The 13,839-nt window shown below is 36.3% G+C and overlaps 2 protein-coding genes across 2 annotated transcripts; one reads left to right on the top strand and one right to left on the bottom strand.

Moving 5' to 3' along the window:
• Nucleotides 1–44: 44 nt before the first annotated feature.
• LOC105169587 (phox domain-containing protein) lies at nt 45–10,184 on the bottom strand. The gene is made up of 15 exons (XM_011090011.3): nt 9,780–10,184; nt 8,673–9,075; nt 8,390–8,567; nt 8,145–8,284; nt 7,191–8,064; nt 5,531–5,631; nt 5,097–5,241; nt 4,955–5,023; nt 4,823–4,868; nt 3,606–4,081; nt 2,782–2,861; nt 2,056–2,191; nt 1,326–1,515; nt 645–727; nt 45–449 (listed from the first exon to the last, which is right to left on the bottom strand). The coding sequence occupies exons 1-15, from the start codon at nt 9,880–9,882 to the stop codon at nt 321–323; spliced, it is 3,153 nt and encodes a 1,050-aa protein (XP_011088313.1). The 5' UTR covers nt 9,883–10,184; the 3' UTR covers nt 45–320.
• A 1,121-nt stretch (nt 10,185–11,305) lies between these two features.
• MEE14 (maternal effect embryo arrest 14) lies at nt 11,306–12,930 on the top strand. Its single transcript, XM_011090010.3, has 3 exons — nt 11,306–11,751; nt 12,064–12,137; nt 12,417–12,930. The coding sequence occupies exons 1-3, from the start codon at nt 11,514–11,516 to the stop codon at nt 12,729–12,731; spliced, it is 627 nt and encodes a 208-aa protein (XP_011088312.1). The 5' UTR covers nt 11,306–11,513; the 3' UTR covers nt 12,732–12,930.
• The last annotated feature ends 909 nt before the right edge of the window (nt 12,931–13,839 follow it).

Genomic DNA, 13,839 nt, shown 5'->3' with positions numbered 1-13,839 from the left:
TCTTGAGGCTCGCCAAGACAACCTAAGTAATTGATTCATGAGAATTGCTTAAACCATTTTTATTGCAAAGATTGTCAGAACCAATGAAGCAATTTGTCAAAATATACACAAGCAAGAACTGTACAGAGAAGCTATTTTACATTTTGTACATCAAGAAATAGAATCGGTCAAGAAACATACATCAGAACTGATTTCCAGTAGCACCTGAGAACCAAATACACTCTTCCTTGAATTTAGGCATTTTTACGGTCCCACAAATTGGTGCTAGACACTCGAGTCGCTTGACCATCTTCACAGTGAATTGGAAGGGGGGAAAAAAATTAGCTCTGTACAGACTGAGTGTGCATCTTTTCGTGGATATCCATCACAAGATCACGCAATTCGGGGAAAATTGATATTAGAACAAGTTCCAGTATTCCATAGCCAAGTTGCTTCAAACAGACTGTGGACTGCAAGTCATTTACAAAAAAATATAGTGACGAAGATGAAGAGAAAGGAAAATAGCACAACATATCCTACAAATACACTCCATCCATTAGATGAACTATACAGGTTCTCAAAAACAAGATAATATAAGTGAGATAAAAAACATGATCCCTCGGGTAGTTCTATATAGGTTTCATGAGGTGGATAGGGGGTTATACCTGAAGAAAATAGTATACATCTCTTGCGCAACGTCTGTACTGCTTATGCCCAATCAAACTGACCAAAGTGGTGGGAGCACCATCTGCCAAGTAGGAAGAGTAATAGATTTCTAAATCACTGACATCCACAATAACAAGAAAGAAAATCAATCAAATTAGTTTGGTGGAAGATATTGCAAGGCAATAGTCTTCTCCCAGGTAATATTGTTAATGGGACACGTAATATATCTCTTGCCAATCACAGGAATAAGAACACATAAACCCAGGTATCAGGAATCTTCCAGCAAAAATGAGCTAACTAGAGAATAGTTTCTATGACTTCTGCCTTCTTCCCATGACACTTATCCGGCGTTGATGTAAGTGTGTTTAACCACCAAAAAAAAAAAAAGAGGAAAAGAAAATTAAGATAACCCTCAGCTCAATCCAAGTGTAGCAGCAAAATGGAGTAGAAATATGCACAGAAAAATGGAACAGGCTATAGAATATGAGCAGTGAATGTTGAAGAGACAACCACAACATAACTTTATATGGAAACAACAGAAGCACTAAGGAAACATTCAGGAGGATTTGGAAATACAAAGATAGATAATCAACGAGGTAAAATATTAACCTCGACATCTTATGACCCTAAATCAACATAAAAGAACATTGTACATGGCTGATGAAAAGCAAGATACTCACTGAAAATCATCTTTTTCACATCATTAGCTCTGCGAGCAGCTTCAAGCTGTTGCTCAAAAGACCCTGGTTGAGATGACCTCATTCCACTTGGTTGCCTAGTAGTTTGCTGAGATCCCCGAGTAGCTTCACAATCATTTGGTTGAGCTTGCGAGCGCAATCTCAAGAAAAATGTGCCACCAGGCCAGAGAACCTATGAGAAGATAATGATAAGAAAAAAGGAAACATAACAGCTTCAGAAACAAAGCAAAATTCCAGAAAAAGAGATACTTCTTGCTGTAGCAAAGCATAGCCAAAAGAAATGACACGCCTTTAACCGAAAAATCTCCACAACCAGAACAAGAAATCAGAAGTACAACATCAGAGCATAGCAATCTCTTATTAGGTAGTTTTCCAGAATGTAACAACTGCATTTCTGTACCAAGTTATCTGTTAGTCCTAGTTACTAAAGGCTGTGATCTCAAACTAAATTACCAGCATAGCCCTAGTTACCAAGTTATCCAAACAAATTCATAGCAGTTACTTGTACAGAAAGATGAGATTCTCCATTGCTCTGCTACCAACTACATCAATAGCAGTTACTTGTACAGAAAGATGAGATTCACCATTGCTCTGCTACCAACTACATCAATGATGATCATAGTGCAAATTACTTAGGTTCTCAGCCTGACCAAGTCACAATTACACAACATGAGATGGTGAAAGTATCATATCAGTATATGCATGAACTTACATCCTGGACCCATCGAATCCCTTGTGCAATAACATCCTCTCTACGGAGCCATTGGATTTGCCTTAAGAGCCAGTCATCAATGGCATCTTCCATTATTAACTGCAATATTTGTTTTGATATCCAAAAGACCTGTCTCCTACAGTAAAGAAGATAAGAGTACATGGGTTAAGGTTTTGTGATTAACTGCATAAAAAAAAAGCATGTGTGCAAAATCAGAGTGTTTTGAATAGTGAGCCCCCATGTACTTTGCTTTTTCCTTCTTCGGTGGGGGCTGGGGGCTGGGGGAGGGGCTGGGGGAGGGGATGGTGGAGTGGTCTACATATCCAACTTTTATTCATGATAATATAATTGGCAAGAACAGAATGAAATATTTTTAGGACAAAACATGCTGTTAAAACACGCAATCCAAGTCACAGTGAAGAATGAAAGAAAGTTAAAGAAAGAAAAAATAGGAAGTTGAACAGGCTAGTTGAGAGAGCATTCAGCTGTCAAGGAACAAAGAAGCAAGAAGTTGCGCATGACATTAAAGCCAAACAGCATAACATATTGACTAAAAACCTGCTTATGATGAAACCTTCATATTCATCAATGAAAAATTAAACAGACTGAACATATAATCATAGAGAGAGAGAAAATACAAAATTGACCGTAAGAACCTCTTTCACATTTAATTTTCATGCCTAGAAGCAAGTTCGGAATACCAAAGTGTGAGAAAGAAAGTATCACCTTAGCCAGCCTCTTTTCTTCAGCTGAAATACATTATCAACTAAATTGAGAACTGGGACACTTAAATTTGGTGGCGTCCACTGCAAGGAACATTCAGTGTTAATAAAGAGAAAGAATAACTGAGATCATAAGGCAGTGATAGAGAATGCCTAGAAACTCACACCTAGCTATTTGACATGACATCAATCACAAGCAACAGTTTATTGAGAGGATGGTGAAAAATCCCAAACGCACTTGTGAACACTTCAGGAATCAACGAAGCATCAAAATTAAAACTCTTCTGAAAAATAACCTCAAGGATGTAACTACAAGTCTTCAATCCACTTATAGTGTGAAAAGGGATCAATATTCTCCAAATATAGAATTGAAACAATTCAGGACATGGAGGAAGATAAAATAAGAAAATGTGTATATGCATATATATCATTAGTCTCTCAGTATAAACGATTTACGGGTTTGACTTTTCCAAGAAGAGCTAAAGGAAAAAAAAAGTAGGCATATTTCCCTTCCATACCAACTCCTGTTCTTTTTTGAACTTTCTAACTGCATAATTTGAAATGTTTAACTAAGACACAGCCAAAATGATGATCTGACATCTGAACTTATGATTCGAAGAAATATAGATCCTGATGATAACTACTGATAGTAATTTGGCAAATTTCTGGAAAAGAACACCACATGCAGAAAAGCAACGAAGACCAAGACTCGAACCAAAAAAATATATCCTCAGAAGTGTTGTGAAAGAGAGACACTGGAAGTAAGGAAAGAATGATAATAAGATCAAAGAGGAGAGAACCAAAGGTACGCTCCTAAATCCACAATACCTCTGGGGGCACCCCTGTTGGATCCTCTTGAGGAACAGATGTTATGGCCAGACTTGACTCCGGATATCTGCTCACAGAGCTTGACATCGATTTCAACCTTGAGTTATGGATTTCCTCAGACTCCAAGTTACTAACATCTTCCTCATGTCTGACTACCCTCTGTGGGAACCCCTTTGAAACCAGTTCATTGTCTGAATGCCAGCCGTTACCTTGGTTCGCAGCTTCTGCTTCCTGTTCTCCATGGTTTACATCTTTATCACCCTCATCATTGTCAGAGAAACTGTTAATTGACTCTGAGGTGCTTTGTCTCATAGCCAATTTTTTTATATCATCAGCATTCCAGGACAAGTTCCTGCTTGTAACTGATGAACCTTGGTCGAAAGAAGATGAAGGTGAGCCAGCAACTTTCCACATTAGGCCATCAGAAACCCCTTTGAATTGGCGCACAATATCATCCATGGCATCGTCCACATTAACTGTTCGGTCAAGCGAGAGTTGATAATTATTTTTTAGATACAATTTAAAATTCAGAACAAGAAAGAAGTTAGGCTCCCTTGCAAATGTAAGAGGCCAACGTCTTTTTTCACTGAACAAAATGTTCTCCGATAAACTTCAGCGTATAGTTTTTTGTAAAATCCCATTAAACTCAAATCCATCAGGACACATTTATTGACTGTCACTGCCAAAAATCATTCTCTAGACCATCTAAAAAACCAAACTCCAGAGCCAACTTACAACACCACAAAACAGAAATATTTTCCAAAGTTAATTACCTGGGACAAGCAACTAATGACATGGTATAATATCGATGTACACCAAATAGCAGAGACTTAGGTTAGATCAACGAAGTTGATAAGAATTTATTTACAGATTTACATTTTTCTTTATCTGAAGCATGAGATCATGAGTCACAACTATGTGTCCAGACAAGACTATATTGAATACGAAGAGCAGACAAAGAATAAATTGATAAGACGATTCAGGGCCTTTGACACCATTACTATGCGTTGGTAATATTATCAAGACTTTCAATCATAGCAAAGAACTGAGGTGTATATTACGTATCCAAACATCAACATTGCCAAATAGCAATGATTGTTAAGCAACAATTGAAATGAATGGAAATCTCCAGAATTCTGATGAATTAATATGGACGAACTAAAAATAAATAGCCAATTGAATGTATAGAAAATGATGTCCAAGAAGAGAAGGCACACCTGCCAGAGTCCTCATCACAGAAGAAGATTTCGCAAAAGAGTAATTCTTCATGCATGAAAAACTACAAATTAGTGAAGAACCCTAAGGAACTGAACCTGTTTTTAACAGAAAATATAAATGCAAATGCACACCTTGGAGGAGGCACTCAGAAAATCCCACACTTCATGTTGCTCAGCGACATTTGCAATTGACAAGAGATCCTGGTGAAGAAGTGTCATCAAAATAACAAACAAGGAGATGTCTATGTACCATCACAGAGAGTATAGCTCATACTTGAAGATACTTGTCAAGCTGAATACAGCGCTGGTGAACAAAAGCATCCTCTGTACTTGAAGAGAATATCCGTTTGGGAGGCAAATGTAATGTATAATTGGGGATATCTTTTAGATGCCTATGCAATCTCTCAAAGTTCCGGTATCTGTAGATAAAGTATCCGCAGAGAAGAACAAACTGTGGATAAGAATAGACCACCTAATCCTGATCTAGGCAGAGAACTTTCTCATGTTCATGAGACCAAGATTGTAATGAGGTAGAAACTATTTACATGCATTTGAAATGAAGCAATCCTGATATTTCAGAAACTTTCTCATGTTGATGAAACTATGTTCATGAATCATGAACCAACACCATGTATGAAGCAGATCAAAGACATCACATGCATTTAAAACTTGGAGACACTTCATTCAAACTGGCCATAAAACTCATACCTTCTTTTCACAAACCAAGTGTTATTGTCAGCATCTGTCACAGCTATTGAGTAAACTGCAAAAGATTTTGAGCCATGTTTCTCAAAGTACGCTCCAGTCACCTGCAATTCAAGCATTGTGTTTGGGTTCAGTTTTGGAGCGTTTTGTTCTGAAGGAATAGAGAGAGACAAATGGAGATAAGTAGGTGTGTTTTGGAACTAATGTCTACATTTGGATTTGTTTTTGGAGATAAGTAAGATAGTTTGAGATATGCATTATGCATATGGTTTGTTTCCTAGGAACAAAAATCCTTGTTTATTGTAAATTGTGTGTGTTACACGTCATTAAAATTGTGTTTTAACGGAAATCATTTACTAAAAAATTAATTAAAATTTAATTATAAGTATTAATATCGAAATTATTATGATGAATTATATTTATCCAACTTGTTTAGTTAAAGTATTCAATAGAAAAACAAAAACTAAATCATATATATTTTATGAACTACGTTAAATTAAAAAAATGATCAATTATAGATTTGATCTAAACTTAAAGAAAAAATAACACATTATTACTTAGGTGGAAAAATAAAATTAAATCGGCTATCAAAACATGCATAGCCATATAAATAACTCAAAATTTAAATTAAATTTTGGTATCGGAAGAGAATTTATTGATTTACATGATTATCATACCAATAATTTTTATACAATCTTGCTTTATGAATGAAAAACCACAAAAATGTATTATTAATTACGTAATTTCCAAACACAAACCCAAATAGGATGGATGAAAACTGTTCTACACATTGAATAGAAAAAATAAATGGTTGTGAGAGAAAGCATAGCATGTAGGGTTGAAGGGGGAAAAGGTAAGCATTGGAAAAAACAACTAACAGATAGTTATTGACAGACAAACCCACCAAAAAATATTTTTTTAAATATAAATAATATAAATATAGATGAAATAATCAAATATCATATTTTGAAATTGAATTTATAATTAAAAGTTTTAGAAATCTTTCTCTGTTGTACTTAAAAGGCTTATTAACAATCAGCAATTTGATGTTATCATTTTTAAACTTAAAAGCACAAAATATTAACGAAATTTAATGTCCTGAAAGAAGATTGATAATTAATTTATAAATATAAAAAGAAAAGTCAAAGAAGCAAAAATTAGTGGAGAAAATCAGTTGTCTGCTATACTGAAGGAAAAACAAATAATGGGTAAAAAATTGTTTTGGTCAAAAAGATGGATGAAATGGAGGAGATGATATATTGGTAGTGCCCATCAAAAGATTTCTCCCCGTAGCTGCAGATCTTCTTCACTTTTGATATCTGGATCAAGAACCTCCAAATAGGCAAAACAATTATTTGCACAGTCCAAGACAACTTAAAACAAGTTGACCAAGACATAGGGCCTGTTTTGGGCCGTCTCTCATTAGCCAAAGCACAAAAATAGTAAGGCAACAGTAATCAAAGGCAATCAGCAAAATCCTAGAATCTTGTGCGTAAAGAATGGCTGATCACATAGTATGGCAAACTAGTCTTTCAAGGAAAATTTATCACTTTGAAACAAAGGAATGAAACCTCTGTCATGGAGCTACTCTTCTAGAAAACCATGAGCATTTTGCAACAATTCAGAGTTAAATTTCATTGCACATAGAAGAAATATATCTTACCCGGCATCTAAGCTTTGGAGCATGCCCTTCTCGACGTAATACCATGGCTGAACTGCTCATCAGGCTGTGCATATTAAGTTTATTAATGTCTGCACTATAGTATTCATTAATGATGGGTGCACTGCCTTTAGTAACAAACATATCTTCCAGGGTTGACTGAACTTTCAAGTCAGAAGTGCTGTTTGATCTTTTAAGCTTATTTCTATTTTCATTGGAAACATCACCAGCAATTTTCTCCAATTCATGAACACTGGAGCTCCCCTTGGCAAAGACCTTCTCATTAAGCTCCTGAGACCTGCTTAGAGGATCAATACTAGGACCAGCAGATCGAGTATCCTGTTGGGGCCTAGGTGGTAGATGCAAAGAAGCTTTGTCTTCTATCTCAATATACATTTCAGGCTTCTGTTTTGCTACTTCAGTCTCCAAATCTCTTCTAGGCAACACAACACTAACTGAACCCGTTACTTGAGGAGCATGAATTCCTGGAGCAGCCTTCTTTTGGAGTTTTTTTTTGTAATTTCTTCCTATTGTCCACATGTTCTCCAGATTTTCAGGCATAAGAACTTCTGTTCTTCTCTGCGTTGCTGCCTCAAACACTTTTGCCCACTCGGCATGCCGTGCGTGTATGGTTTCATCCTGCATTGTACTAGATACGAGATCTCCCGAGCCACCTGACTCTGGTAATGTTTTATTGAACTGAGGCAAAGCCAAATCAGTCCCTTGATTACTAGATTCACTGCTTTGACCATGTTCTCGAGAAAATCTGTGCTCATTGTTATGACCGTCCACATTAGGTGATTGATCAGCAACAACATCCTTGGACCCCTCATTGTTGTACGCAAGGATAATATACTCAATCAACTCATTAATATACCTGGAGAGGGAAGACAGAAAACAGTTAGATTCCTGAACGGCATTCGCATAAAGGGGGAGCTAGAGAAAATAGTATCTTACCCTGGGCTTGCAAAATTCATAATAGGTTGCATCACCAAACAAGTTAAAAGTTCGCGAGCAATGCATCGAACCAAGGGGCATTGGGCTTCCCTAGGTCTTAACACAACAGCTAAGAGTCCACCCATGAGCCGCTGAAGAACCTATGAATCAAAAAGTATTAGATGTCATGAAAATTATCCTTAGAAAGGAAGGATAAAGAAAGTGGTTGCGCAAACAATTGCTTCTGAATTAGAACACTTCTACACCTTGTACTCACTCTCTGGGGAGATCAAAGCAGGGTGAAGCTCCTTAGAGGCCAGGAGATGGTGTTTCAACCTTTCATCCCTTTCTTCAGAAGACAATGTTCCCATAACATCCACGCCAATTCCAGCCTGGTTTCTTCTGAAGAGGTCAAGGTGATCTCCTATAAGGTCTACGACATCCCTGGAGAATTGGAGAAATAAGGTTCACTTACTCATATCATTAACCATTCAACTCGCACCATTTTTCGACTTCCATTGAAGTACAGACATACACCAGAAAAGATACCTCGTCAACAGGTCAACAAGGTTTAGTTCTTTGAGTCTTCCAGATACTTCGCCAAGAACATCCATAACAATAGAATGTATTAGCTCTGGTGCCTCTTTGTCAGGCGTAATATCAGAATACCAGAGATCTACGACAAAATCCTGCAAAAGCTTGCTGATGAAATCCTCAATAGCTGCTTCAACAACAGGGGAATCTATTTTTCTTTTCCATTTTTGTGGGGGAGGCAGGGAAGTAAGACGAGAATCATTCACGGATAGCTGTTTCTTTTCCAAGTGTGACAAGTACGATAGTTGTCTGTTATTCCGGACCTTCCAACGGAATTCCACCTCATTGAATAACATCCTTAGTCCAGAGACCAAGAGAACGGCTATGGGGATATTCATTAGCATTGATTTACTAGTATCTGTAGAAGCATATATAAGCAGAGAATGATCAGCTATAAAATAAGAAAAGGCTCAAGAGCAGCATACTCCATAATAAGACCCACCAAATCAAACAAAAACAAATGTTACAAGGTTTGATGGGTTTCCAGTTTAAATAAATTTCAGTCATTTTAACAAAAAACAATAATAACTATGCTCATCCTGACTAGACTAGCATGCCTAGAATAATACCAAAGAAGAAAATAAAAAATGGCAAGGTTCTCTACAAATCCTAAACTTCAGCGATGCTATTTGGAATGCCCAGTGTGCCCATGCTAGAAGCTATGTTGACAATGATAAACTCTACCAGAAATACCTCCAGTTCAGAAGTTCACATGCATCTGCCTTGCCCAGCATATTCTCTCAATTCTAAACAATCCCCGACTACCACAAATTCCCTTCACCCAGAATAGCATAATACCACAGGTATTTCACGGATACACAACATAAACCGTAACAAAGTTAAACCCATCAGAACCATGATATTAAACTAAACAAACTAAACCATTGCAATGCAAACTTCAGGAATTTCTTCAATCCAACACCAATTATCAGTACAATATAATGATCTAACCACCAAAGCGTCGTCTACCGACTATGGAGTAATCCAAACAAAACAAACAGCAATTTAGGCTTTCCTCTTTCCATAAAAAGCAGAAGAGAATGAAAACAGTTGATAACTTACGCGTCAAGAAGTAGGACACTGCGAATATACAGAGAACCCACCACACCGTTCGAAGCTTAACTTCGTCGAGCAGATCCTGTAAACTCTCCATTGCCTTCGTCATAATTCTCGAACCGTAAGAACGCTTAGTTCTCAATAAAAATTCTACTCGATGTACAAGAACAACTGATTGAACCAAAATCAATTTTGACAAAATAAAAAAATAACAAACCCTAAAATCAAAACAACACAAATTTTGAGCTCGAGCAACTCCTCTCTAATTCAAAGGTCAATTGAGAACGATTTTCTGCCGTCTCTTAGCTGGAGTTTCTCCTATTTTCTTCTCTTTTTCATGTTCTTTTTTCGAATAAACATTTTTGGGGACGAGGAGAGAGAGCAAACGTGGGAAAGGAATGCCCGACGACGTCGTTATAGTGGTCGTACATGTGACCATTACCTATGTCTTGTTGTAATGTCGGAATGCAATTGACGAATTTGCCCTTTGTTTTAATACACACTTTAGATTTAATCAACAACTGTTCGTCCTAAATAATATTGCTTAATTTTTTATTTTTTTACTATTTTACTTTTCTTAAAAACTATTGTTTTCTAATAATTACGTTATATATTAATCGTTTTTAACATTTTGTGTCCTTTATTTCATATTAATATTAGAATTTCCATTTTATGTTATTAAAACAATCAAAGTTTATCTAAATTTTATTCTTAAAAAAGTTAATTTATATTTATTTTTTATAAATAAATTTTCAACCCTGAGTCAATCTATTTATCTTATCGCAGTTCTGAATGAGAATTTGATATATGAAAATAAGGATAATGTTATATTTTTTTTGTCTGAAGTGATGCTAAAATACTCTATTTATTATAAATAAAGCATGCTTATGTCATTTTAATATTTTCGTCCCTTGATATTTCATAAATACAGAGTTGTGTAAAGAATGGCTCGAAGCATTAATATAATGGTGGGAGTAGAAAATAAAATATATATGAGTGTAGGGAAAGACGAAGACGTCTAGTTGAAAAGAGAATAAAATGAGCTCGATTGAATTAATACTCAAATTATGTTTAAAATTTAATAATAATTCAAATAAACTTGAATAATTATATATTCGACTCGATTTCAATTATTTATAATCATAAATCTATATTTGTACTATCATAACACATTATTTTAATGTCATACCAATTCTTAAATGTCCAAATTTAGCACACCCTATTGTTGCAAGGAAAATCAACCCAACAACCAAATCTAGAGAAGTCCATATACAATGGGCTTCAGCCCAAAAGTACACAAGAAATATCTTTAAGAACCCGCAGAATTTTCTCTGCAGGCGACCCCACATCTACTCCCCTGTGCCGCTTTTTCTCGAATCGCCCATCGTTTGTTTTCCATACTCTCAACGCCGCGTCCTACGTTTCCATATATACGATCCATGTCATCAGCCCAACAAATCCGTACCCATCTCAACTGCACCCAAAAACCTTCGATCTACGGCCAAGATTGGTCTGTCATCCTTCTCGTCGGAAGCGTGCGTGGTGGAGTTCCCCCACCGTCTGAAACAAAATAAATATCTCTCATCCTTATCCATTATCATGTAATGTAAAGTGATTTCTTTCCAAGAAACTAATAATCATTGCTGTCTCTTTTAAATACGCACTTTTACACACACACACACACACACACACACACGTTATCGGATAGATTTGAAACTTGTGGGAAGCCAGAGAAGAAAGATGGTTCAGACGGTGCCCATCAACTCTTCTTTAAGCGCTTTTCTTGTGGATTCGAATGTTTTATCTCAGTCTTCGAAATCAGCTGCATCGGCAAGTGTTTCTTCAGTTTCGAGAATTTCTTGTTCTGCTTCGAGGAACAATGTTTATATACCAAAGCTGGAGCCTTTTAGCAGAAACAAGATTGATAGAGCTGTCAAAGAACCCCCTTTGATTCAGAAATCCGAAGCTCAAATTGCGGGCAAGTTTTGTTTTGATTTTTTTCCCTCTAAAATCTTTTTTCGTATGGAAGTTTTTAGTTGTTGGTACTTAGTACAAATTCTTGGTCCCTTTTGCGTGATTAATTGGTGTGTGTTGTGTTAGGATTGATCCGGTGTACGTCTACTTCTCTAGCACTTGTATTAAATGAAGTATATGTCTTAAATACTTAAGTTGTACCAATCTTGATCTGTTTCTTTCTGGTGTAAAGAATTGATTATTCTTGATTTAATCTAATCCAGAGTGGTGAACTGATGTCTTTGTTTTTAAACTTTCCTGGTTTTTTTTTTTTCAGATTATTGTTCGACGCTTGAAGGTGACGATTCCTATAACTGCTGGACGGCCTATTTTGAACTCAAAGAGCTTGAAGTAAGTTCTTTCAAACTATGCCCTTTTGTTTGTGTTGGAACTTCATATTGAAGAGGAAAAAATGATGCTTATGTGATCTGCTTTGCATATGCTTGCAACATATTTATAGGTTATTAAACTCTATGCACTGTACATGTCTATGAACATGGCAATTCTGTGTGTTTCTCATCTGTTTTACCGGTCCTTTCTTGGAAATGTGAGATGGCAAAGTTGTCTGTTTTATCCAAGATGTGATTTCAATCATTTGAATGATCTTTCCACTTGACAAACATAATTCAGAAAGAGACCCCCAAAGAGGAGCTGGAGAAGCTGATAATTGAAGCAGGTGGAGTAAAATCACTTATCAGTTTCGTACATGGAGTTGCATCCATTCACAAAGCAAAACAGGACTGCAGTAATTTGCGTAAACAAACCAACCTTGAGACTTCAGGAGGAAGAGCCTGTCCTGTACCTGATGGACTGCCAAAAACATCAGAAGAGCTTGAGGAAGAAGAGAAGGCTAGGATGCCAGATTCACCATTCACCAGATTACTTAGAGCCAGAGGAAAACATCCTGCTTGGTACACCCCTGCACCTGAGCACGAGACGGATTGATGTCGTTGCATCGATTATGCATATATGAAGGGTATATAGTAGTTGCATTATGATTTGATTATGGGGCCTTATCTCAAGTCATGGTAGATTGTGTATATAATGAGATCCTCTGATAAGACTTTTTCTAGTAGGAGGGAAAGTGTTGTATAATATTGTGAATAAAAGTTCTTCGATGAAAGTATGGTTTGACATCAAAATATACTCATGTCTCCGCAAGCTGATGTTTTTTCTTTATTTCGACTCTTGGGTGAATCTAAGATAGATTGACATTGTGCTGCTGTGCTTCTAATTGCCGAGGACGTAAAGCAATTTCTGTCCTACTGCATCTGGGGTGCGTGGTATAGAAACAGAACAGGCAGTGCAAAAAATCTGACGATCTTTACTCTTTTACTTTCTCCAGTAGAAAAACTGGTGGAGTTTAATTGATATGAGGGTAGCCAAACTCTAGCATCTTCAAGTTCTTGCTCCCTTTTTGGTGGTATAAGTTGCATTTCTCTCGTCCTGTTATCTTAGTTGTGTTTGCTTCGGTAAGCAGTGTATGTGTATAAACTATTATATCACAAAAACTATGTCAGAGTCCAAGTAACTGAAGATGCTGCACTATCTCCTTTCGGGATAAATGAAAAGGTGTGGGCGTAATCATAGAGCTCCGAAACATGGCTGCATGTCCAGTTCGATCAGTCAAAGCAAGTAGTTACATGTGTTCCAAGGCCATAATGCGTATGCATTATGAGGATTGACCCAACGCTTATCTTGAATCTATGGTTAAAACTTAAAAGTATGGGTGGATATTTGATAATATTAATTCATACGTATTTGGATTAGACTTTTAATATGAAACAGAATGCATTATATATGATAATAGCGAATATATTTTCGATACAATGTTATTATTGACCGAGTTTGAATATTATCGGTGAGAATATTCGATAGTATCGTATTATTGTGAATTCTATATACTTCAATGAAATTTAGACTTCTCTTTTTGCAATATGATTTACGTAATGTGCTATTGTATGTATAATGAATATTTTTCTTATTACTTTCGCTGATGAATTATTTTTTCAGAATGATGTTGTGTTACATTACATTTTAAAACTTCTTCATA

This window comes from Sesamum indicum, linkage group LG8 (assembly GCF_026168435.1).
Source record: "Sesamum indicum cultivar Baizhima isolate 11 linkage group LG8, ASM2616843v1, whole genome shotgun sequence".
NCBI lineage: Eukaryota > Viridiplantae > Streptophyta > Magnoliopsida > Lamiales > Pedaliaceae > Sesamum > Sesamum indicum.
The sequence above is the reverse complement of the archived record's forward strand: the minus strand, read 5'-3'. Positions and strand labels throughout refer to the sequence as shown.